We start from the raw sequence: 27,310 nt of genomic DNA, 5'->3' as shown, positions 1-27,310 counted from the left end.
CAGGGCATACCTGGAGTGTGGCTCACAAGGAGGTATCAATAAAAGAAGAATAACTCCCATAGTGCAGTATCTGATAGTTAAAAAAAACATCCTTTTTATTAAAAATACACTTACAGAGGTAGAAACAAAAAACAGCATAAAATTCTAGTCCACCACTGCCAGACCTCGACGGGTGTAAAGGCATCACATGTCTGGCCCCACACAATGTTTTTACTGCTAGGTACAGAAAAGTGTGGAATGGTGGGCCACTGAATCATGTCGTTTTAGTGAATATTCTATAATTATAATATTATTATTACTCTTTGAGCCATAGTGAAGGGATACCCTTTGAACTCCTGACACGTGATATCTCCAACCAAAGGTGACTTTTCATAATAAGATACTTCTGGACTTTACTTTTGGCATTTTCCTTACTGTGCATGAGGATTTTGATGATGTCTGTGTACTTGCTGGGAAGATCCACTCTGCCTAAGACAGGATTTCCCTGAGGCCCCGTACACACGTCCGAGGAACTCGACGGGCAAAATACATCGTTTTGCTCGTCGAGTTCCTTGTGAAGCCGCCGAGGATCTCGGCAAGCCGAAATTTCCCATTGAACAACGAGGAAATAGAGAACATGTTCTCTATTTCCTCGCGGAGATCCTCGTCGGCTTCCCCGGCCAAAAGTGTACACCCGCCCGGGTTTCTCGGCAGAATTCAGCTCCGATCGAGTTTCTGGCTGAATTCTGCCGAGAAACTCGGTCGTGTGTACGGGGCCTTACTCTTCTCACCTTCTGTTTTGCCTAGACATAGAAAGAAAAGGGAATTATTTCCAATGGCACACATACAGCATAGAAACTTGAGGGTTTTGACCCTTCCTAACTCTACTTAAAAATGTACGTGGATTGTAGTGTCCTCTGCCATGCATACATTATGCTTTTAATTTACATATTCATAATTTTTGAATAGGCCAGAAATATTCTGTCTTGATTCTGTGCAACATGGGCTAATATTAAATACTGTGGGGACACATGTGATTTGTTTGGCCTGGTTGTGGGTCCATTGATGTAACAACAAATAGTAAATAAAGTCCTACTCTGAAAATTAAGCCCTCCCTGTTTGGGTGCTATCTCAGCAGTTATCATGCAGGGGTCAATAAAACACATAGTTCTACTGAATAGGCAAAAAAGGATACCTCGCTAATGGTGAACTGTGAGCTGCAACTAGACAGTGAGATACACATTAACCAGAAATATACAAAAAATAAAGCTGCACTCTAAAAAATACCAACAAACAGAATTGGGAAATTAACATGTGATATTATTAAACAAAACATAAATTAAGTGATAATGAACTAACTGGTAACTAATAAACCAAAATGAGTAAGTTAACCAATTACCATGAATGTCATACATGTAATACTATTAAAATAAACAATATAAGTGAGATAGTCCATAAGTAGTTGAATAAGTGTGGTAGACAATATGAAAAGAACCAGTCCGTAATTGGTGAATTGAGTGAAGTATGGCAGACCCAAAAAACACTGGATACTAACCAAGATGATAGGTTATGCCCCAAACGTGTGCACCGCCACCGTACAAAATATGAGCTTACCAGAAGCAAGCTTATTGCAAGCCTGTAGCTTAAACATAGCCTGAGTCCTGTGGCCAGGAAACAGCAGCAACATGTCAGATGATCCAGACAAGTAAAACGCAGCAGGTCACCAAGGGAATATCACGATATTTAGCAAGGCTCAGACAGGTCAATATATCACCCAGAAAGTAAAAAGGGGCTCGCATAGTTTAAAACCATACAAATGGAGGTTTATTGTAAAAGAATGTACTTACATGTTAAAACCTTCCAAAGTACAAAAATAAACAGCCAGCCGGCAAACAAGCATACACCAGTCCACAATGAGAGTAGCGCGATGGCGTCAGTACGTCCAACCTCCCAATGCACGTTTCGTCATACACTGACGTTCGTCAGTTCTCCAAGACAACGTCAGTGTATGACGAAACATGCGTCGGGAGGTTGGACGTACTGACTCCATCAAGCTACTCTCATTGTGGACGGGTGTATGCTCGCTTGCGGGCCGGCAGTTAATTTTTGTACTTTGGAAGTTTTTAACATGTAAGTGCATTCTTTTACAATAAACCTCCATTTGTATGGTTTTACACTATGTGAGCCCCTTTTTACTTTCTGGGTGATTCATCGACCTGTCTGAGCCTTGCTAAATATCGGCATATTTCCTTGGTGACCTGTTGCAATTTACTTGTCTGGATCATCTGACGTGTTGCTGCTGACTCTTGGCCACAGGACCCGGGCTGGGTTAAAGCCGCAGGCTTGGAATAAGCTTGCTTCTGGTAAGCTCATATTTTGTACGGTGGAGGTGCACACGTTTGGGGGATAACCTATCATTTTGATTATTATCCGGTGTTTTTTGGGTCTGCCATTTTTCACTCAATTCACCAATTATGGACTGGTTCTTTTCATATTGTCTACTACACTTATGCAACTACTTATAGTCCACATAAGTTATAATATAAGTTAGATAGTCCATCTAACTTATATTGTTTATTTTAATGGTATTACATGTATAACATTCATGGTGATTGGTTAACTTACTCATTTTGGTTTATTAGTTACCAGTTACTTCATTATAACTTAAAGTGGAGTTCCACCCTGCATTATTTTTTTTACCAAAAATCCTGAAAAAAAAATGAAATGGAGGATGGCGGCACAGGGAGCTGCTAGGATCGAGGGATCGGCCTCGGGGGGGCTGACATCGCGAGCGAGTAGGACAGGTAAGTGTCCTTATTAAAAGTCAGCAGCTACAGTGTTTGTAGCTGCTGACTTTTAAAAAAAAATTGCGGGTGGAACCCCCCTTTAATTTATGTGTTGTTTCATAATATCACATGTCAATTTCCCAATTCTGTTTGTTAGAATTTTTCAGAGCGCAGCTTTATTTTTTGCACATAGTACTACTGGATGGCCTTACCTTTCCTTTATTTAACACACTAAATTTATGTGAAATAAAGCATATATAAATGTGAAGTCACAAAGAAAATCTATTTAAAGTAGAATTCCTGCTAAGTCTAACCAGGTGCAACCCCCCTTCCCACTCCCCAACACCTATATTAGTTAACCTGTAAAAAAGATATACTTACCTATTTTCAGCCCACTCTGGTTTGGACATGTGATTTGGACATGTGATCTGGCTCCCAGCATGTGTCAACCAGCAGGGAAGAGGAAAGATTGCCAACAATGGTTGCACCATGGGAGCCTATGGGGGACGTCACCGCTCCGGGTTTTCATAGCCATTGTCGGGTGCTCTGTTCATTCACCTGCAGCCATCACTGGCTGACACGGAATCGTGTCAGGGAACCAAAACAGGCTGAAAATAGGTAAGTATATACATCTTCTGTTAGTATAGGTCAGGGGTCTCCAAACTGCGGCCCGAGGGATGTGGCCCTTTGCTAGCCTTAATCTGACCCTTGGGACACAATTCCTTCCACTGATATGAGGCACTATTCCTCCCACTGACACCAACTATGGGACACTATATCTTCCACGGATACCAATGATGGGATACTATTCCTCCTACTAATAGGGGGAATACTCCTCCTCCTATTGAGCGCCAACCCTGAGGCCATATTTATTCTCACTGATGCTGGGCCCATGACATGTTCTGCCCCTGCTGGCCACAATCCGGCCCTCCTAAAGTCTGAAGGACAATAAAGTGGCCCTTTGTTTGAAAAGTTTGAAGACCCCTGGTATAGGTGTTGGGAGGGGAGGGGTCATTTGTAAGCTTAGTTAGCTAATGTAAACAGGCAATGACAACTCAACATATGCGCTCATTGAAAATGCACAAAAAGCAGCGGTTGAGGACCTGGGAAGAAGATGATTGGGGCTGCTCTGTGCAAAACCACTGCACAGAGCAGGTAAGTATAACATGTTTGTTATTTAAAAATAAATAAAATCTGAACCCTTAATATCACTTTAATCTTTAGAAAAATCGACCTTTTTATCTAATTTAGCATTTCATTATAAATATCCAATATTTCCAATATAATTGCGTAAAACTGATTATAGGTCTATGACACAGACTTTCCAATTTAAACGTTTATCCATAAGCCACTGTACAAATAGGCATACTATTACGTATTAGTCATGATGAGGATATAAAAAAACATACTTTTTAATACAAAAAATGTAACTCTTACAACCCAGTTCAGATGTGGCAGATGTGAAAGAGTGTTCCCACTTGCAATTTTAAAAGTGCTATTTACACTTGTTTCCACATATCACACACAGGGCAGTCTATTTACTTCAATGGGCTGCCCTATGCATGTTTGTTGCCCTCAAGAATATTCTACTCTTTTTCTGGGTGACAAGCTTAGTGCGATTTTTAAATGTGTGTTTGGTGTGCAATTAAGATTAATGGTACCCAAGCACACATTGTGCATTTAGACGTGATTTGGAATTATGGGCAGAATCGCATCAATTCTGCCCACAAATCCAAATTGTCGAGTGTGAATGGGGCCTATGAGTTGCAGGTAATTTAAATCCGTGCAGTTTGTATACACAACCCAATTCCAAGAAAGTTGGGACGCTGTGTAAAATGTATATAAAAACAAAATGCAATGGTTTGTAAATCTCATAAACCCATATGTTATTCACAATAGAACATAGAAAACATATTAAATGTTTAAACTAAGAAAATGTGCCATTTTAAGAAATTAATGGTAGCAACACATCTCAAAAAAGTTGGGACAGGTTTGTTCATGTTTGCCACGGTGTAGCATTCTTCTTAACCACCTCCCACCCGCCTGACAACTTTTTACGGCCACAATGTGGCTCTTAATTGCCAGGAGGCCATCTATATACGGCCTCCAGCCACTGGGGGCGCGCGAGCCACGCATGCCTGTCGGCCGTGATGTCCGCCAGGGACCCGCGATCGGCAGTCACAGAGACAGGGACTTGGATCTCTGTGTGTAAACACAGAGATCCATGTCCTGTCAGGGAGAGGAGACAGATGTTGTGTCCCTTGTATATAGGGATAACCATCCGTCACCTCCCTCAGTCAGTCCCCTCCACCCACAGTAAGAACCACCTGGCAGGGCACACATTAACCCCTTCCTCGCCCCATAGTGTTAACCCCTTCCCTGCCAGTCACATTTATACAGTAACCAGTGCATATTTATAGCACTGTTCGCTGTATAAATGTGAATGGTCCCAAAAATGTGTCAAAAGTGTCCGATGTGTCCGCCGTAATATCGCAGTCCTGACAAAAATCACAGATCGCCGCCATTATGAGAAAAAAAATAATAATAAAAAAAAAATGTCATAATTCTATCCCCTATTTTGTAGGCGCTATAACGTTTGCGCAAACCAATCACTATACGCTTATTGCGATTTTTAGTTTTACCAAAAATATGTAGAAGAATACGTATTGACCTAAACTGAGAACATTTGTTTTTTTTAATTAGATATTTATTATAGCAAAAAGTAAAAAAAAATGTTTTTTTTTCAAAATTGCAGATGATCAAATACCACCAAAAGAAAGCTCTATTTGTGGGGGAAAAAAAGGACTTCAATTTTGTTTGGGAGCCACGTCATTGTCATGAAAAAAGTGACAGTGCTGAAAGCTGAAATTTTGCCTGGGCAGGAAGGGGGTATATGTGCCCAGTAAGCAATTGGTTAAGCAAGACTCTGTAAACATCTGGGAACTGAGACCATTTTCTGGAGTTTTGGGGGAGGAATGTTGTCCCATTCTTGCCTGATATATGATTCTAATGCCACGTACATACGATCGGTTGATCCGATGGATTTTTTCATCAGATATCCGATGAAGCTGACTTTCATCAGTCTTGCCTACACACCATCAGTTAAAAATCCGTTCGTGTCAGAACGTGGTGACGTAAAACACTACGACGTGCTGAGAAAAATTAAGTTCAATGCTTCCGAGCATGCGTCAACTTGATTCTGAGCATGCATGGACTTTTAACCAATGGACTTGCCCACAGACGATCGTTTTTTTCTATCGTTTTTTAACCATCAGATAATTTTAAAACAGGTTCTAAGTTTTTTCACCAATGGGAAAAAAAACGATAGGACCCACACACAATCGGTTCGTCCGATGAAAACGGTCCATCGGACCGTTTTCATCAGACAAACCGATCGTGTGTACAGGGCATAACTGTTGAACAGTCCTTGATCTTTTTTGTCATATTTTTCATTTTAAGGTGTGTCAAATATTTTCAATTAATAAAAGGTCTGGACTGGACTGCAGGCAGGTCAGTTAAGCACCTGGACTCTTCTACTACAAAGCCATACTGTTGTCATAGATGCAGTATTTGGTTTAGCATTGTTCTGCAAGGCCTTCTCTGCAAAAATACATCATCTGGATACATTGTACCCCTACCATTTCCCAAAAAATGTGTCAAATATGTTAAAAAAACACAGTAGACAGCTTGAGACAAGTCCTTTTTTTCTAAAGAAAAAAAAAATCCCACTTTTAAGTACACAATGGGGTTCATTTACTAAAGTTGGAAAGCGCAAAATCAGTGAGCCTGATTTTGTGCTTTCCAGGTTTAGTAAATAAACCCCATTGTGTACTTAAAAGTGGGGTATGCCTGTAGCCCTGTACCGAATAACAGACTTACTGGAGGGATCACTAAGTGAAAGTACCTCAATAAAGAAAACTAAAGTACCAAGAATTGGTAATATGCAATATATTATATGTTCTAAAAATCAAATTGTATTAACAGTAGGCTATGAATTTTAGCTACTATGTTAATGGTTGAAAAAACTAGCACACTTATACAAATTGCCAACCATTACCAGTATAAGATAAGTAACTTGTTTGGTTACACTAGTATCTTCCTTATGGCATAAGGTTGCTTTTTAAATGACTAACTGAAAATTCACCTGATAAAGCAAAAAATGAAAAAAAGGAGCACCAAGTTGTGAGCTGCTCTGATAATCCCAAGAGATGTACCAGAGAATTGTAAAACCCTGCAGCTCTTTTATGAATTTTGAGCTGTTGAGTACCAAGGGATTCCATTATATACAAGAAATTATTGTCTTCTCATCATCTACAGCTTTGTTTGGTTAAGTGAGCTAAGTGAGTTTTTGGTGCAATAAGGGGTCACGAAAACCTACACCGTTTCGTAGAAATGAAAGCTGGTTGAAAGCAAAGGATTTTTCTTTTTTTTGCCATTGTACATTTTCAATATTTTTACTGAATAAGTAGACTCTTTCTAATAATATGCTTCATGACGATTTTAAAGTGCAAAGGCACAGTGGAATTGGCAGTGATGTAATACAGATTGTCCAGATCAGATCACAGCAATTATCACTGCAATGCCGGTAGCTGGATTCTGATTTTCCATTTGCCACTTTATATAGGACTAAATAATAACTTACATTCTTATGTCCTTATCCAGAAATGTACCACCAAAATTGGTTTCATGCAGTAACTCATAGTAACCAATAGGAAGTTTGTTTTATTGGTTTGTCCAGTCAGGGGCAACAACTGGAGCAGAGAAAACAATGAAAAACATGGTTCAGTTCTAAGGCCTCGTACACACGACCGAGTTTCTCGGCAAAAACTAGCAAGAAACTTGCTGGGAGATATTTTTTGCCAAGGAAACCGGTCGTGTGTACATTTTCGGCGAGGAAACTGTCGAGAAACTTTGACGAGCCAAAAAGAGAGCATGTTCTCTATTTCCTTGACGGGAATGGAGAAAACTGGCTTGTCGAGTTCCTCGACAGCCTAACAAGGAACTCGACGAGGAAAACAATGTGTTTCGCCCGTCGAGTTCCTCGATCGTGTGTACGAGGCTTTAGAAAGAATAGACGCCACCATAATTAAATTCCTTTGCTCTGCAACTCCTGATCCACATTTGGTGGACTTTTACAGCCGCTGTGTCCCAATTGATATGAATAGGAATGACTGCACAGGGATGCATGGGGCACCTGTGCATTCCCATACAGATAAACACAGCCCTTGCACAGGCTTACCCTGTAGTAAGCTTGTGTGGATGAGGCCTTAAAGTTTTACTAAACCCAGGACCCTGCATTCACTATATCTGGTCTCCCACACAGAACATGGAAATGCAATAATTTTAGTAGATATATAAACTGCTAAATACCTTTTCTTATCAGCAGTATATAGCAATGACTTCTATCAGTGACCGGCTGAGCACTGGTTAACCCCCCTGGCGGTATTCCCGAGTCTGACTCGGGTTAAGATTTTTATACCAAAATCGGTATCCCGGAGTCAAACTCGGGCTCGCCACGCTGCAGCCAGAGACAAAGTTACTTACCTTGTCCCTGGATCCAGCAATGCCACCGCGCTGTGTGAGCGAGTGGGACCTCGCTCGATTCACACAGTGTCCTCCTGTGCCGCCGATCTCCGTTCCCTGCGACGTTACGACGCACAGGGGCGGAGAACGGCGCCAAATTCAAAAAGGTAAACAAACACATTACATACAGTATACTGTAATCTTATAGATTACAGTACTGTATGTAAAAAATACACACCCCTCTTGTCCCTAGTGGTCTGCCCAGTGCCCTACATGTTCTTTTATATAATAAAAACTGTTCTTTCTGCCTGCAAACTGTAGATTGTCCAAAAGTGTCCCTTTATGTCAAAAATGGTTTTAGAGCAGCTAGAAAACAGCTATAATAAATTATAATCACTTGCAGATTTGTGCGATAGGGATTTGTGGGGAAATTCGTCATAAAAAAATGTAAGTGAGTTATTCCTAAGAATTACAGGCCTACAGTATAACACGCCAAATTTCCTTGCAAATAATGGTACCGCTTTCAGCACCTTTTTTCTGAAATAATCATACCGCCAGGGAGGTTAAAGCTTGTAGGAGGATTTTTCATTCTACTCTGACTTGCCTATGAGGCTGTATTACCCCTGACCCTCTTTCTGGACTGTGCTGATTGGCCCTGAGCTGGTCACATACACCCCCCTGAGCATGTGCTGAGTGACTCCAAAGGCTCTGTCTTATTGGAAGATGAATAGAGGTTGAGGACAGTGGAAGAAGGGGAGGATCAGCGAATACAGGATCAAACAGCCTTTTTACATAAAGCAGAGGATTAACCCCTTAGGTTCCACAATGAGTATAACAAGCATACTTTACTGCATACACAGACTTATTTTACTGTTGTGGGTTTAGTAACACTTTAACCCTGTAGTCTAAATTAATGCAAAACTATAGTCATGAACAATTAATGCAAAGCTAACATTAAATGTATTCTTTAAAATAAACACATTTAAATGCAACTCTAGTCAACAAGTAATCAACGTCATCCAGTAAGCCCTGCAATTGTACCGAAGTGAGAATATATATGAACTGTATGTTTCACAAGAGTATTATATAATTAGGCTGTTGAATCGTCAGGCTTTTCACACTAGAGTTATCTATAAACACCAGCAAAAGACATTGTTTTATCTTTTGTCACACTTCACCCTGTAAATTATTCCCTAGCTAAAAAAAACCTGAAATAGAAAGTGACGTTGAAGGGGAAAACCTAGAAAATTAATAATTGTTTCTGGTTTAGAGCCCTTTCACACTGTGCCGCTGATAGCGTCGATGGTAAAACGCCGCTATTTTTACCGCCGACGTTATCGGCGGATGTGCGGTGCATTTCGTCCGCTAGTAGGGCGCATTTACCCCCTGCTAGCTGAAGCAGCGCATTGCGGGCGGTATAGCCACGCTGTCCCATTGATTTCAATAGGCAGCAGCGGAGGAGAAGCGGTAAACACACCGCTCCTTCTCCGCTAGAAAGATTTGGCTAACAGGACTTTTTTTACCGTGCTGCTAGCGCACCACTATAAGACGTATAAGAACCAGTTCACACTGGGGCAGCAAGACTTGCCAATCGACTCGGCAAGGCGATCTGCCCACGACTTCAGAGGCGACTTTCAAAATGACATCTGTATTGAAGGCAATGCAAGTCACCCTGAAGTTGTCCTAAAGTAGTACAGGAACCTTTTTCTAAGTCGAAGCGACTTGAATCTCTCCTATTAGAATGGTTCCATAGTACAGAGCGGAGCGCGACTTGTAAGGCGGCCAAGTCGCCCCTGTGTGTACCGGCTCTAAGAGTTGAGATGATGGTGTTTCGGGGTCTCGCCTCTTTCACTCAGGTATCATAAAATAAGCACTGGGTTAGAATAATTCTGATTTCATTTAGTAAAAAAAAAAAAGATTTAAAAACAAACTTGGTGGGTCCATTGTCCTCCGCTATCATACCTTAATGGGGCACCAGTGAATATGAGGAGGAGAGATTAGTAATCGCAGAAAATACAGTGGAAAAACTCTCTTAAGATTTATAACTCAAGAACTAAAACTCCAGCCTGTGGAAGCTGCTAGGTCAGGTCCTGACCTAGATTCATAGATAGCAAATAAATGCAATTATCTTGTTCATCTGCTCCAAATTATTGTGTCTGGGTCTCCGCACTATAGCCGTAACAGAACAAAATACGGCTGAATCACTGGCCTTAATTGCATGGATTAGCAAGGGCTGTGCGCAGAATGAGAGCAGAGGACTTTAGAGTCTACACAGGCAATAATTCAAACACTCACATACAAGGTGGTGGGAGAAATAGGTAAAGCTGCAGAATGTGGGAATAGGGAAAAACGATTTCACTCTCCTTTATTATCCCTGGCGGAGCCGTCACTCATTATCCGTGTGTTAATAGAGCTCCTTCTGTGTGACACAGATCATTAGTTTTATGACATCATCTTTCTACTTTCTGCTGTAGGTTACTTAAAGTATATCGCCTTACAAATTAATTTTATGGATCCCTAACACGAGAGGGCTTGTATTTACAAGTCATTATCTGGTCGTGATTTAAAATTTTCAATGAAATATTTAATTTCATTATACTTGTAGCTATTAGGTCAAAAGTGCTGATGTTAATAATATCTATGCCTTCTCAAATGTCATTTAGCTTTAGAGGAAATACTTCGGTATATCATATTTTCCTGCGTTCGGCTTTTGTGCCTGTAAAATATGAATCTATAAGATAAAATGCAAGATAACAAGAATGGTAAACCAACTAGCTTAAGAAATAATGTAGTCCGCTGTCATTATTGTGTAATAGGATAGTTTGTATATATAGCATTTTAATGGCTTAAAGTGGACCAATACTTCAATGTGAAATTAAAAAAATGATAAAGGGCTTGCGGAGAGGGATAAATAAAGAGCAATAGAAGTTCTTAAAAACCTTTCCCAGAAATTACTGCTTCTCTCTACCTTCACTGCTTTTCACAAATGTCTATTCTTGTGGCCACATGATCTCTGCTAAAGGAAGGGATGACATATGAGCAAGAATGACTAGACCCTCACATGTGGCCAGCATTGGGGGGACAAGAAGCAGATTATTTAAAAAAAAAGTAATTTAGCTCTTTTGTCACACTTTATTCAGGTCCATCAAATCTGGTTTGGAAGTGATTTTTATTATCGTTTGTTTGTGTATGTTCTTAAACTGATGTGTTTAGCTGTTGGTTTTTAAGTGTCACTAAAGGCAATATTTTGTAGTTTTTGATAGAGTGCAGCATGGGTGTGCGCAGCCTATTGCATTGGGGTGTGCATCCCAAAGTTCAAACACACATGCGTGTGTGTATATATATATATATATATATATATATATATATATATATATATATATATATATATATATATATATATATATATATATATATATATATACTGGATGTACTGGATGTACAAACATGTCATGTATTCAAAAAACTAAAATATCACCATATATCATATCAGATCTTGAAAAATAATAATTGTGAGGTTGGAGGAAAAAAATAAACACAAACCACCCGAAAACCACCCACTCCAACATACGTTAATTTCAGATTATGTGTATAATATTATCATCCAACAACTACAGTATTACACAACTTCCATAATGACCCACTTGGGTAAGTGCAAAACATTCTGCTCCTGAAGCAAAAAATGTGTTGACTAACCTAAGGTGAGTGGAGAGCAAAGCACAGGGGTAGATTTACTAAAGCTAGGAAACTCTGGTGCAGCTGTGAATTGTAGACATTCAGCTTCTAACTTCAGCTTGTTCAGTTAAGCTTTGCCACTAAAGCCTCAAAACTGATTTGCACCATATTTGACATTCTCAAGTTTTAGTAAAGAACCCCCACAGTGTCTGTACTTACCAGTTGGGGTCATGTTGGAGAGTCTGCCCCTGGACCTCTAAAGCTTAGTTAAACAGGTAATTTTTAATTTGCAATCTCTTCTTTACTGGCAGTGGCAGGCATTGTGATCTATGGCCAAAGTAAAAAAAAAAAATTAAACCCTATCTAGCAAATTCAAAGCTACAAGTAGTTATAATTTACTGTGCACACCTGTGGCTTTGCCCTAATCATGCATATTTGACTAATTATAATGATAATAAACTCAAGTTATCACCAAGATTTGACTAAAACGTTTAATTTATTGATGTTTTTAGAGATCAATAAATGCAATGACCATAAATATTTTAAAGGGGTATTTCTGCAAGAGCCAGAACTTATAATACGATTTTGTTTTTTTAATCCTCTTACAAAACCTACAACGTAAATATCTTTATTTGCTTGTGCTAATGGTTCACCGGTTTACTATTTGTTCCATCTACTGCCCATGTAGGGTTTAGTGCATAATCACCTCTAATATTTTATTTTAATGTACTCACAATTGTACATCAATCTTTGTACATCTATTGATACTTATTTTCTGTTTTGCTTACATTTTCATTTCGTTTTTCTTTTCTAATTAGATTTTTTTTTCCTTCCTTGTCTGTCCAGTTTTTCCCAAAGTAGCCCACTCTACAGTGCCACCTGCTCGTGTTTCGAGTCACAAGAGAGGTAGGAATCCCTCCATTCATACAGTGGCTCTGGTTTGTGTTGCATACAGATTGAACAGATTTTATTCCACCCAATAAAATGCACAATTTTGAGGAGAATTTTCACATGATTATAACTTCTCTTCTGGCGGTTCAAAAGTTCAAAAAATTAATAAAATAACATTTGCACCAGCAAATAGAAACATGTACTTGTATGGATGCGGGGGAGCCACAGGCTGCCCAAACCAGTATATAGTACAGTACAGGGGAAAAACATTGCTACAACACATGGCTACAGTATTCCAATAAGAAATTTTAGGCTGTTGCAAAAAGCTGTCAAAAAAGCTGCTATTTTCACTCATGGGTGATATTTAGGTTATGACTATCTTTGGCAAGTTGAATCAGTTTCTTATTTCCTTAAAATATTTGAAAAAAGTGCCTGATTTGAAGTCAGTATGAAGCTAAGCACAGTTGCCTGCTTTCTCTATGATGTAAAACTAAGTACTAAAGAACTGAGTAGAGAAAGTATGACATTTTATCATGGCTACAGCAGGGATAGTGGAACACAAAGTTGTGTTTTCCCCAAGAGATAACAAAGAGAATACAGTGAAAGTACAACTGTGCCTTCCTGAAACAAAGGTCTAGTATAATACTGTGTATTTTATTGGGATATTTTATGTTCCTGATGGTACATCTCACCATAGTCCTTTTGCGATTAAGATGCCAGGGAGTGATTCAACCTGCCATCATTCAACCAAAGCTAAAATATAATTTTCGGATGAGCTAAACTGTTTAGTAGGATAATAAGGAAATTTCATCTATATAAAAATGTTACAGATGGTAATATCGGCACCATGGGGAGCTCACATGTTTAGTAAGACTGACAAATAAAAAGTAACATAATATGCCTACTGCTGATTGAGCTTTAGATCTAATCAGCAATATTAATTTAGACTGCTTTCTAGATGAGAATAGTTATTTGGTAACATCAATTTCTGTGCCTTTTTAGATACTTTTAACAGTTTATTTTATACTTGATTACACAAGTATGTCTTATACCTGTCCTATCTTTAAAAAAAAAAAAAAATTGTGATATGATCAAATTAGATAATTGGGGTTTTATTTAATACAAGCACGAGGATCAGCATTGGCCCTATCATGTGCATACTAGCGTTTTCTATATATGTGATGACTGCTATAAATTAAGAATACTATTGCTTTTTGCCCTATGTGAAAGATTTGCTTTTAGAGCAATTTATCTCTGCTCTTACAATTTGAAAAGCAGAAAATGTCAGTTAGTGTTGATAGCATTAATTTACTAAAGAAAATAGGCTGCTAACTTCACCTTTCAAGGGGATTTTTCCTTAGCTTGGTGAATGTGGTAAAGTGTGCTCCTTTCCATCATCCAGTCATTTGCAAGCAAAACAACTGTATTTTTTATATTTTCTTGGGAATCCTTTGCAAATTAAATTTTTACCACATTCACTAAACCAGGGATATGCAATTAGCGGACCTCCAGATGTTGCAAAACTACAATTCCCATCACGCCTCTGCCTCTGGGTGCCATGCTTGTGGCTGTCAGAGTCTTGCTATGCCTCATGGGACTTGTAGTTCTGCAACAGCTGGAGGTCCGCTAATTGAATATCCCTGCACTAAACTAAGCGGAAATTCCATTACAAAGTGAAAATTCCATTGCAAGCTGAACAGACTATAGTAATCAGCCCTAATGTCTCCAGGATGCCTTTTTATAACTCCCATTTTAAAGCATCTATTGAAAGATGTTCTAGATATGCAGAAAACCATTAAAAAAAGGTAACAAGGCTTTTTTTTGTCTCTACCTCAGCTGTGCTTTTGAACACATGTTCTACTCAGACAAAAACTACTGTTCATTTTAATAATTGTTGCCTACAGCAAAAACAGAAACAATTAAAAAAGGGTCCTCTATTCTAGACCCTTGAATTTCACAACTTAAATGCTGTCCAGGACCATACCATTGCCTTTTTCATCAAAAAAATAATATTAACTTAGACAGACCAAAGGGCTTATTTAGTAAGTAAAAAGCAATACTTAAGTTCAAGGTACAGTGCCCTATAGTAACCAGCCAGATTTCATATTTCATTAATTTATCTGCCATTAATAGAAATGTGACTGGTTGCTTTGGACATCTCTGCTTTGCATGCCATCCATTCTATTTGCATTGCAAATTAAATAAGAATTTATATGTGTTTCCAAATGTAAAAAAAAAGAACAGTAAAACATTAATAAGAGTTTTACTGAGAGTATGGAGGGGGCTACCCTGTGTTAGCTAAAAAAAAAAAACTGACAAGGAACCAAGCTTTATCTGTTGTTAAGGAAGACCACTTGAGTATTAAAGCATGCTTGTACTCTATATAAAACTTTAAAAGATAATAGACCAGAGCAGACACCTTCAATCGCCAGAATACTCTTGTTTGTCATCTGCTCTAATCTATTATTACTTTGTTACCGTTGCCTGATTTTCACTGAATTCAATGCTAAGGTCTATCCACTGGCATTTTTTTCTCTCCGATCAGTGCCCTTAGAGGTCACAAAGACAGTGTAATTAGACAAAGGGTGGGTAAGTAGTGAAGACAATAAGTCACCAAAAGTCAGGTCCAAAAAAACAACTGAAACTAAGCTAAAGAAGGTCTCAGAAAGTCTTTTCAGGTCAATGAAATAACAGCAAGTTCCTTGTATTAGCACTTGGGTAGTTCACATAAGGCTTACTATCAGTGAGCTGTCTGTGAGGTACTCTTTGCATAAGGCCGGCTACAGACATTTCAAATCAGTTCAGCAGGAACCGGCCGAGATTTAAACCATTAATGGGCAGGCTGAATGTATCAAGTTGATTGATTAATCAAGTTGAATACAACCAGCCTGCTATAGCTGCTAGCAATAATCCCTGTCTTCTTCCAGCAGGGATGGCTTACCCTGACCGCCCCTGCTGGGAGAAGGCAATTGTTCGGTAGGAGGGATTCCAACATCAACACTGTCTGTGTTGATGGGGAATCAGGGAGGCTATTTTTTGTCAGTGGGGAGCACAATCAACATTCTAGATTTAAATGATATGGGGACTGTGCCCACTAAATTCATTTATGAAGGTATACCTATTAAATTAGTGGCTAAAACAGGATTGTAGCCCTAATGTTGGCATACATCATAAACAACCTTGCAATCAAAGATTCTGAAGTTTCAATTCTTTTCCTCAAAGGAAAAGTGACTCAAAACAAAAATAAGCAGCTGGTTTGGTCAAATTAACTGGATTCTACACTGTGAGTGATCATTCTTTTTAAATAAAAATAATCATTAATCAAATTGCCCATCCAGTGAAATTAATATCTTATAACAATCTTTATATCAAACTATCCTATTTTGAAAATGCATAGCCATTGTGTCTCATCAGAGAGGTTTCTGTTAATTTCCTATCCCAAAAGCACAACAAAAATAAAGAAGAAATCTCTACAAAGTGAGGGAAATTCTTCTCTTATTCAGTTGTTACCAATAGATTGTCACCCAGATTAAGTCTTGTCTTGGTAATAACTGTTTAATGTTTGGTTTTCCATCACTTCCTGTCCTAGTGACAATGGTCACCAGAGCATATTAAGACGGTAAATTAACCTAGCGGAGACACAGACATGAACAAAACCTGTTCAATTCTAGAAAAAAAAGAAATGTTTGGCGATATATACACTTTAAGGGGTCTGTTTATGCAAACTTCAGTGTATGATTGTCTCAATTATTTGCATATCCGTCAGGAGCAATTGCCATAATTTGTGTAATGTGTTCACTTCCCAAGATCATCATCTAGTCATAGTCATTAGATGGAGCTGGAGATCATAGGAAGTAAACATATTACACAAATTATGTTGATTTTTTTGTTTGTTTCAATGTTTTTATTAATAATTAATTATATACAGAAAAACAAATTAAAAATCAATAATATACAGCAAAGTGTACATATAATAGCATATGGTATTCAATATACAAAGCAAAGTATATAACGTTATTGTATAGTATATTCATTTTATTCAAGCAAAATATAGAATGCTCAAATGATATAAACAAAATCAAGTATTATCAACGAAAACTATATAATTAAAATCTATTATAGTACATTATATAAAATATAAAAGAAAATAAAAAGGGAATAAGGATAATAAAGGAATATGCAGCCAATTTTTTTTAGTAATATAATAATTATGATTACTAGAGTCTTTAGTAAAGTAAATAAATGATGTTGATTTTTTATGAAAGCTGTGCGAATGCTTGAGACATTCGCACCCTGCTTTTTATTTATTTTTTCATAAATAGACCGCTATGTGTATAGCCAACATAAAACTATACTAATACAACCTAATAACTGGTAGTTTTAAAAATATAATTTTTTGACCGATGGAAACAGCCTGACATAATTATCTTACATTAGGGCACTAGAATAATCTGTGATTACCAGCCACTTTTGCTGTGGGCCATTGGTCTTCTTTTCCTCTCTCTTCCTCAAGATTTATTTATAATTTTATTATACAGAGACAAAGACAGTACAATCTTTGTTACATTCCATAAATTCTTTGTCGCAGAACAGTACAGTTCATGTTCCTAGTCGGTGATTTAAAATCTGACATATCTGTAACACTGTATGAATTTGTTTTCTATGTGAGTATGCATTGTCATAGGTCACTAGTACTAGTGAATGGATCAGTAGCTTTTTATATGGTTTGCTTTGCTCTTGCAATAGAAATACCGATACTACAAGCCAAGCTTATTCAATGCAAATAGCGTTAGTGATTTGTATTTCAGTAAAATGCTTTTTAATGATAAACTTCTATGCTTACCTGTCCAGCTACACTAGTGACCATGAAGTGAGCTCTGTGTGTCCGATAAGCTTAAAGCTTTGTAATTAACTGTCTCATGCAAATGTCTTCCATGGCGTTATTTTGTCCACCTATTTTACCATTAGGACCTTTGTTATTTGTTTACAGTTTATGGAAGGAGGATACTTTCTTCCCATGTAAATGGTGGTCAATTGGGAAACTGATTTATAAGTTCTAATAGTCTTCACTTCATTATACAATTTACAAAGTACATTTATAGGTAAACTCCAGGCAGATAAAAAAAGACAGATTAATGTAGCTGTGTATGTATTAACCACTTCAATACAGGGCATTCTCACCCCCTTCCTGCCCAGACCAATTTTTAGTTTTCAGCGCTGTTGCACTTTGAATGACAATTGCGCGCTCCCAAACAAAATTGACGCTTCTTTTTTTAACACAAATAGAGCTTTCTTTTGGTGGTATTTGATCACCTCTGCGGTTTTAATTTTTTGCGCTATGAACAAAAGAAGAGCGAAAAAATGTTTAAAGAAAACACAATATCTTTTACTTTTTCATTTAATAAATATCATAATTAAAAAAAAAAAAAATGTCCTCAGTTTAGACCGATACGTATTCTTCTACATATTTTTAGTAAAAAAATCGCAAGCGTATTTGATCGGTTTGGCAAAAGTTCTAGCGTCTACAAATTAGGGAATAGAATTATGGCGTTTTTTTTTTTACTAGTAATGGCTGCGATCTGCGATTTTTATTGCGACCATGACATTGCGGCGGACATATCGGCCACTTTTGACACATTTTTGGGATCATTCACATTTACACAGCGATTAGTGCTATAAAACTGCACTGATTACTGTGTAAATGTGACTGGCAGGGAAGGGGTTAACACTAGGGGGCACTGAAGGGGTTAAATATGTTCCCTAAAGTGTGTTCTAACTATAGGGGGAGGGGGACTCACAAGGGGAGGAGTTCGATGTGTGTTCCTCTGTACTGGGAACACACATCAGTCTCCTCACCGCTGACAGGACATGGATCTGTGTGTTTACACACACAGATCCATGGTTCTGCCGTGATTGCGGGCAATCGTGGGTGCCCGGTGGACATCGCGTTCGACGGGCACGTGCACCTGGTCCCGAGCATGTGCGCCCCCTAGCAGCCGGAGATGCATATGACGTCCAGTCTGAAAGAGGAAAGGTTCCCGCCGACGTCATTTTACAATGACTCGGTAGGGAAGTGGTTAATAAATTATTAAAAGTACTTTTATAAATGCAAGCAATGCAAGTACCTTGTTTTTGTTTGGATGTTGCCACTCGCAGTCTCTGTACAGCATAGCTCAAACTGGAGGATATAGAAGCAGTACAATAAGTCAATAAGGTGTCAGATGAAATCAGCTGTCTCCTGCGTCACCTTTCACTGTCAAATCACAGGGTACTAGTGGGGAGGAGACAAGGCTGTGCTGTGTGAGAGAGCAGTGTAAATCTAAGGACTGAATGGTAGCATTACAAATCTGTTGGCAGGTAAAACAGCTCTATTATTTCATATGTGTACTTAGCTATTTTTATGGGGTCCAGCTTTAAAGCTTTTATATGGATTACCTTTTACTACCTGTTTATAAGGTTTTGTGGTGAATAGAGAGAAGGCATGCAACTATATTGGTACACATAGGGGTTGATTTACTAAAGGCAAATAGACTGTGCACTTTGCAAAGAGCAGTAGCCCTCTGCAAGTGCCGTTGCTTCAGAGTTTAGTAAATGAGGTAAGGCTTTACTTTGCAAAGAGTACCCAATCAGATCCAAGGAAAAAAAAACATTTTTGCTTGTACATGATTGGATGATGGAAGTCAACAGAGCTTCTGCTCATTTACTAAGCTCAGGAGCAAGAGTGCCTTTGCACTTGCAAAAGTGCACAGTCTATTTGAATTTAAATCAACCCCATAGAGTTGTAGGCACTCAACATGTGAGACCCTTGCTCTTTCTGCACAACAATAATTGTTAGCATTACAGAAACACAATTGTATCATGTTGGCCATATTTTGAGCAAACTGCACTTAAAGAGGAGCTCCAGGCTCCTTCAGAGAAAATTAAAAGTCAGTAGCTACAAATACTGTAGCTGCTGACTTTAATATAAGGATGCTTACCTGTCCAAGGATACCGTAATGTCCTTACTCGGCTTCTGGTGCAGGCACCAGCATCTATAGTAAGGAAAACAGGAAGTGAAACCTTGAGGCTTCACTGGCGGTTTCCTACTGGGCATGTGCTTGTCGCACTGTGCCTTGTGGATCGTTCCGTAGTATTCTGGGACCAGAGATGTGTCCAAGAAGACTGCGGGAGAAGGAGGGGGGCCAAACTTCCTGCTCAGTTTATTGTGGCAATCTGAGCTACAAGTGGGAGGGGGTACCTGTCAAAAAACAGGTAACCGTTCCCCCCAAAAAGTGCCAAATGTGGCAAAGGGTGCAAACAAGCAGAGCTTTACCTTTTGAGTCGAGCTCTGCTTTAAGCTGGTGTTGACTAAGGATGACATTGTTATCAAAAGAAGATAAAACTGCCATTCACTGTTGAACCTTTTTTTAACCATAGATTTGGGAAGGGTAGAACCTCAGTTGGGTTTTTATTGCTGTGCCCCCTTCCACCTCCATTCCTCAATAACACATGATGTGAGGGGACTTTTAGTTGCCATGTATCTCTCCACGAGAGAGATTTGTGATAATTTCTTGTTCTAGTGACCACAAAGGACGTGAGCTGATATTTGCTCATTGAGGAAATAAACAGCAAATAACATCTAAAAGAGGTTTTAACTCTCCCACCCTTTCTACCAAATATGTCTGGAGCTACCACAATAACACATAGGACAGAACACTGATAAGATAGAAAAATCCCAATGAACTGAAATTGAGTACTGAAAATCAAGACTTTCTGAATCTAAAAATAAAACCACATTTCCTACATACTTTCAAGGCAGCTGTTAGAAATAATGGGGCCCCGTACAGCCTACCTGACGGGGCCCCCTTCAACCACACCCTTGACCCCACCCCTGACCCCGGCTTGAAGCGATTTACATATATGTGCGGTGCCACCGCATGCATTTGCAATTAATAAGCATAAAGGAGTGGGGGCAGTTTAAATTTCTTTTAAATTGTATTTTATTTATTTTATTACACATAGAAAAACAAATCTTACACTGAATCTTTTTTTTTCATTTTTTTCATTTTTGCTTTCACAAGGGATGAACAACATCCCTTGTGATAGCATGGGCCATGACATGTCCTCTTTATGGAGAGATCTGGGGTCTTTTAGACCCCATATCTGTCCTCTGGCCTCCAAAGCACAATATCAAACCAAGATCAGTTTGATCAGATACTTGTTCAAGCCGGTAATGGCTTTTTAAAATGAGCCCGAAACCGAAAGTGATAAAATCCTCATCACTTCCAGTTTCTGACATCACACGTGGGAGGAACGACATCCATCCTTCTCACTGTGTCCCAGTACCTGGATGCTACTGGTCACATCTTAAAAGCAGTAAAGATGGTGGTGGAACCCCCTTCCACTGCCTGTAAAAGTAATCCAGGGGCTTCTTAGCCACTGGGATTACTTGCACTTTGTGCAGAATTGCTGGTGTTAAAAAAATGATATCTTGATTATTGCTGTTGTGATGACCAAGATATCACCCTTCCAATCCAGCGAAGTACTGGGAAAATGATATACCCTCACTGAAAGCAAGTAGCAGTGGGGGAAGAGTTTAGAAAACAATTTTTTTTTTCAAACGCAGACTGCATTAACAAATTGTAATGATGCCCGGGCCCCACTGTGTAGCTGATGGAAGCGGGCCCAGTACAACAGGGCTGGTTGTACTGCCCTATCATCGGCCCTGCACACTTTCATAATCTACATGGGGGCAATTCTCAAGTATGTATTATAACTTTCAGTAAGATAACCACTTCCTAATTAATAGAAATAATAGAAAACATTACCCGTATATTTTAGCATTGTAAAATGGATGCTGCCATTATAATTATTTAGAATCATGTATCACACTAAATGGTGTCAGTGTTAATTTAGCACTTTCCTAATTTTTTTTAACTTTCACATTTGAAATTCCTAGTAGAGTAAACCATTTATTCAGTCAATGACAAGTTCACTTTGATTTTCTTTGTACATTTCCACCTTGTTGTTTAACTGGCTGTTTAAATTGTGCCGGCACATAGAAGAGGGTGAGCTTCTCTCGTTAAGTGGTAATTGGGAAGGACAGTCTGCAGAGGTTAGAGGATCTGCTGTACAGTATCTGTCATTCTCAAGCAGTCTAACAGCCTGATGCAATCCCTCTATAGTAGGCAGAAATAATACAACATTTTGACCTCAGCTTATGGACAAAAGCTGGCTTGCATCTGTATTCCATCCCAAGATAACGCTTTCTATAATAGGATTATTACACTATATATCTCCTGAACTGTGCCCTAATATCAGGGGCATCTAAAATCAATATCACATGCTGCTTTTTCAGCTAGAATTCAAACCTAATTTATTTAGCTTACCTTTACCTTTTTTTTAACTTATACTTTTTTTGCAGATTTCATCACAAGGGCACGTTTAAATATTTTTCAGAATAGAATAGGTTTTTAGTTTGGGACTTCCTGTTTAAGTAAAAAAAATCACAATAAGCATATATTGATTGGTTTGCGCAAAAGTTATAGTGTCTACAAAATAGGGGATATACAGTATTTATGGCATTTTTATTGTTCATTTATTTTTTACTAGTAATGGCAGTGATCTGCAATTTTTAGCAGGACTGTGACATTGCAGCAGACAGATCGGACACCTTTGACACTTGTTTGGGACAAATGACAGTTATACAGCGATCTGAGCTAAAAATTGCCATGGATTACTGTATAAATGTCATTGGCAGGGAAAGGGTTAACACTAAGGCCCGTACACACGAGGAGACATGTCTGATGAAAACGGTCCGCGGACCGTTTTCATCGGACGCGTCTGCTGGGAGCTTTTGGTCTGATGTGTGTACACACCATCAGACCAAAATCCCAGCGGACAGAGAACGTGGTGACGTAGAAGACACCGACGTTCTCTAACACGGAAGTTCAATGCTTCCATGCATGCGTCAAATTAATTTGACGCATGCGCAGGATTTCGGGCCACTGGTTATACGTCATAACCAGCGGACATGTCCGATGAGTCGTACTAACCATCGGACATGTCCGACAGACATGTTTCCAGCGGACAAGTTTCTTAGCTTGCTATTTTGTGGCCTATAGTAGACTTGCCATGTTAAAGTATGGCCGTCGTTCCCGCGTCAAATTATTTTTATTTTTTTTTTTTGCGTAAGTCGTCCGTGAATAGGAAAGGACGTAAATCACGTCGAAGTTCAAAAAATGACGTCGGTGCAACGTCATTTCGCGCAAAGCAAGGCGGGAAATTTAAAAACGGAGCATGCGCAGTACGTTCCGCGCGGGAACGCGCCTAATTTAAATGAGCCACGCCCCCTACCCAGATCATTTGAATTAGGCGGGCTTGCGCCGGAGGGATTTACGCTACGCCGCCGCAACTTTACAGGCAAGTGCTTTGTGAATCAAGCACTTGCCCATAAAACTTGCGGCGGCGTAACATAAATGCGATACGTTACGCCGCCGCAGATGTACCTGAATCTGGCCCATGCTTTTTATGTCAAATAATATCTTAAAAGCTCAACAGACATAAAAAGTATAATTCATACTAATGATGAGTTGCATTCTTACTAATAGCTGATAATACTAATAATAATTTTCAGATTTTCTTCCTATACACTAATCCCTTTGAAGGACACAACCTTTGGAAAGTCTGAGGTGTCTGGCAATATAAACAAAATGGGTTGAACACGTATACAGCTGATAGTGTTTAATTTATTGATGTTAAATACAACATCAAGTACTTCACGTAAGGTATCTTGTGCTGCTTTTGAGTTTTGTGGTTGAAAATGAACATCATCCTTTAGTAATAATTGGCTAGAAAGCCTTTGAAAATACACATTAGCCATTCTCCTCACCACTTTTCAAAAATTGTTCAAAAGAGTTCAGTTTGCCTGTCTTCTAACCTTTGGAACATAAAAAAAAATCTTGCAACTAAGCTAAGTGGCAATTGCTGGATTTTACAATACTCCCTTTGGCAATTGAACCTTTAGAAAAATTCTATAGAGGCACTGTGTATATCTAGCAGAGTGTAATCCAAATCAATAAACTTAATTCTTGACATAACAAGACAGAAGTAATGACTGAGAGCTGGTAGATTTGTAAATTGAGTTTTGCAATTAATTAGCGATTTGTTTTTGCTCTTAGGTAGATGACTTGAGGTAGGCCGTACACTGACTGTACCAGAATGCAATATTAGATATTCTGTATATATTTAATGCTGGTGTTCAATGTGTTTGAATACCTACTTACTTATTTACTTTGTGTTTAGATTAAAACCCGTTAAATATGGCATAAACACTAGTTTAGAGCTTCACTTAGAAGAAATCCCATTCCCTTAAAGCGGAGGTCCAGGCTACAAAAAAATTGAAAAAAAGAAAAAAAAATTATACTTACCAGAAGTGGCTGTTACTAGGCAGGTCTCGTAAACTGCCACTTCCTTGTCCATGGTGGGTCTTCTCCTCATCACGTTGCCTCCTGGGAAATGTGTGTGTCTCAGGAGACATCCGCCCATTCACATAGTGCCGCGCAGCTCGCGCATGCGCAGTAGGGAATCGGGCAGTGAAGCTGCAATGTTTCAATTCCTGATTCCCTCACCGAGGATGTCGGCGGGGCAGCCGAGACCTGAGCGATTGCTCGGCTTCGGCTGCCGACATCGCGGGCACCCTGGACAGGTAAATGTCCTTGATACAAGAAAAAATTGCGCTTATCACAAAATTATATATATATAAATAAATCTATATATATAACAGTCGATGTCAACCAAAAAACTACACCGAAACAGATGAATAGGGAGGCAGCAGCTCTTGTGCAGATGCACTAAAGAGATATAGGAGAAAATAGGGGTTTTAGAGCTGCGCCATAGCACCCAGACTTAGTGTGATCAATAGTCCATATATGTATTGTGGTATATCCTTAGTGGAAACTGTGTTGGTAAAATGCAAGTCTATGTCCTTCTGATTATAGCATAAATCTGCTACACATGAAATGCTTCAGACACCACCGTGATTCCACAGCACACTTCACTCTTTTGTAAGAGCCCACCACCACTAAATGCAAGCAGCTTACCAGATAAACTGCAATAAACAGCAATCGGCTGTGACCCAGCCGTGGCCTTTGGGGAGAGATCCCACTCCCTGGATCCAGATCTGCACCCTTTGCTCCCGCAGACGTGACAGACCACACCGCCCGGTCATACACAAAAATAGCAGAATATAGTGTAATTCCGTATGGATGTTTTATTAAAACCAAAAAATAATAAGAGATGTACTCACATTTTAAACAATAAAATCGAGCGTTTTTAAAATCAGTTTGTTGCCGGCCGGCGAACACAAAGCAGAGCCCTTCCTCCTGAACGCGATGACGTCACCGCACGTCCTCCCAGACGTGTTTCGTCATTGGACGTTGTCAATGGGATAGGGTGTAGCGGTGACTCATCCTTAATATATGCTCAGACCTTACCATGAGGTGTGAGCGGGGTACTGAAGACGCCATCTTGGTCGAGGGCAAAATGCCAATACTCGACCGGGATACAGTACCTAAACTTATCTTGAAGAACATAGATTACAAAAGCAATCAGGCTACATGGCGGACAGACACTGCCAATCATATTGCATTGATAAATGTAAGGAAAATAAATATTTAGGTTAAAACAAGGGAAAAAAACAAAGAGAAAGAAATTCCTATATTTAAATAGCATTCTAACCGGGATGTTTAGGAGGAAGAGATCCATGATAGATACATTCCCCACTTGAATCTCTCTAGGGCGACATCTAGTGGATTAATGAAAAAAAGACCACAAAAAAATGTTTTTTCAATTAAATATGTGTGGATAGTAGCTACCTAGGCAATTGATAGCTGCCAATGCTATGAGCCTTATTAAGGTCTTACTAGACCAATATACACATTGTCCTTATTAAAGGTCAGCAGCTACAGTGTTTGTAGCTGCTGATTTATTTATTTTTTAAGCCGGCTTTAATTTACATGTTTACCTTTGTTTTAGCATTGTTAGACTTCATTTAAAAAAAAATGTCAATAGAATTTATTGTAAGAAGTAACAATACAAAGACATGGTAAAAGCGACAGGACAGTGTCACATGTCACCTGAATTGAATTTTTTGACTAAGTAATGCTTACAATAGAGAGTGCATAAAAGTGCTTTTAGGAAGTTCAGGGTATATTACACTAAAAGAGTATTAAATGCATAGAAAGATTTGTTGTACCCTGATCTCCCATAACTGGGGGGGAGGGGGGTACAAAGAATATGCATCAGCTTCCAGGTTTTATTGTCAAACCAGTTCCCGCCCAGCTAATAGCAGATTGACAGGCAGGCGGTGGCTTTGTTATCCTGATTCAACGTCATATGATGTCCTGTCAGGATGCGCCGATCGTGCAGCCATGGGGGCAGGGCGCGGCAAAGATATGGTATGCGGCCAATGACCGATCAAAGCATCGGCTCGTTGCCAATACCTTGTGACCAATGTGACCAATAACAGCAGGTCACATGACAGTTGTTCATGCCATCCTTTGTGTCAATTGTGTTGCTAGCCGTGATTGGTCAATTTGATCACATGCTACAGACAGGGCAAATCACAGCCCATATGTACCATGTGATTAGCTTTGACCAATCACAGGTAATCACAACAAAACAGACTGAATGATTCAGTTGTATTTAGTAAAATGCTTGCTTATAGCAATGTAATGCACTGCTATAGGCAAACATAATGTGTAAAATAGTATGTAAAAATATACAAATGTCTTCATTTTCGAAAACAACATTATGAGAACAAATTACAACTTTAAAAAATTCACCATGCCTCTTACTAAATACATTAGACTGCCTACTTTCCAAAAGGAGTTACTGGGGGGGGGTGTATTTCTACTGTCCTGGCATTTTTGGGCCTAAATTTTTTTATATATATATATATATATATATATATATATATATATATATATATATATATATATATATATATACCATATAGACATATAGACTCTATAACCTTCCTACAGACTAAATATTAGACGCTGGTTTGGGTTATTTTCACCAATGTAATGTAGCAGAATATATTTTGGGCTAAATTTATGAACAACAATTATTCATTATTTATTTTTTAACATAATCGAAAAAAGAAAAGAAAAAATATTTTGTATTTTTTTTTTACAAGTGGTGATTATATACCACCAAAAAAAAAAGCTCTATTTATGTGAACAGTGTTGCATGACTGTGCAATTGTCATTCAAAGTGCAACAGCGCTAAAACCTAAAAATTGCCCTGGGCAAGAAGAAGATAAAAGTGCCCGGTATTGAATTGGTAAATTAATTGAATTAACCACATTAAAGCGGACGTCCGCCAACATTTTTTTTTTTTAAAAGCCAGCATCTACAAATACTGCAGCTGCTGACTTTTAAAATAAGGACACTTGCCTGTCCAGCGCCCCCGCG

At 38.8% G+C, this 27,310-nt stretch overlaps 1 protein-coding gene across 6 annotated transcripts in view; it reads left to right on the top strand.

Annotated features, from left to right (window-relative positions):
- The window catches only part of NTNG1 (netrin G1), a 390,080-nt gene that overhangs the window by 303,841 nt on the left and 58,929 nt on the right, over positions 1–27,310 (top strand). For 4 of the 6 annotated variants that reach the window (XM_040359900.1, XM_040359899.1, XM_040359901.1 and 1 more), the window contains one exon: positions 12,810–12,869. The exons of the other annotated variants lie outside the window; for them this stretch is intronic. In XM_040359900.1, coding sequence (XP_040215834.1) covers positions 12,810–12,869 — 60 coding nt within the window. The remainder of the gene's footprint in view (positions 1–12,809; positions 12,870–27,310) is intronic. 6 annotated transcript variants of the gene reach the window in all.

Source organism: Rana temporaria, chromosome 7, assembly GCF_905171775.1.
Source record: "Rana temporaria chromosome 7, aRanTem1.1, whole genome shotgun sequence".
NCBI classification, from domain to species: Eukaryota; Metazoa; Chordata; class Amphibia; order Anura; family Ranidae; genus Rana; species Rana temporaria.
Note: the sequence above shows the minus strand (reverse complement) of the source record. Positions and strands in the feature narration are given on the sequence as shown.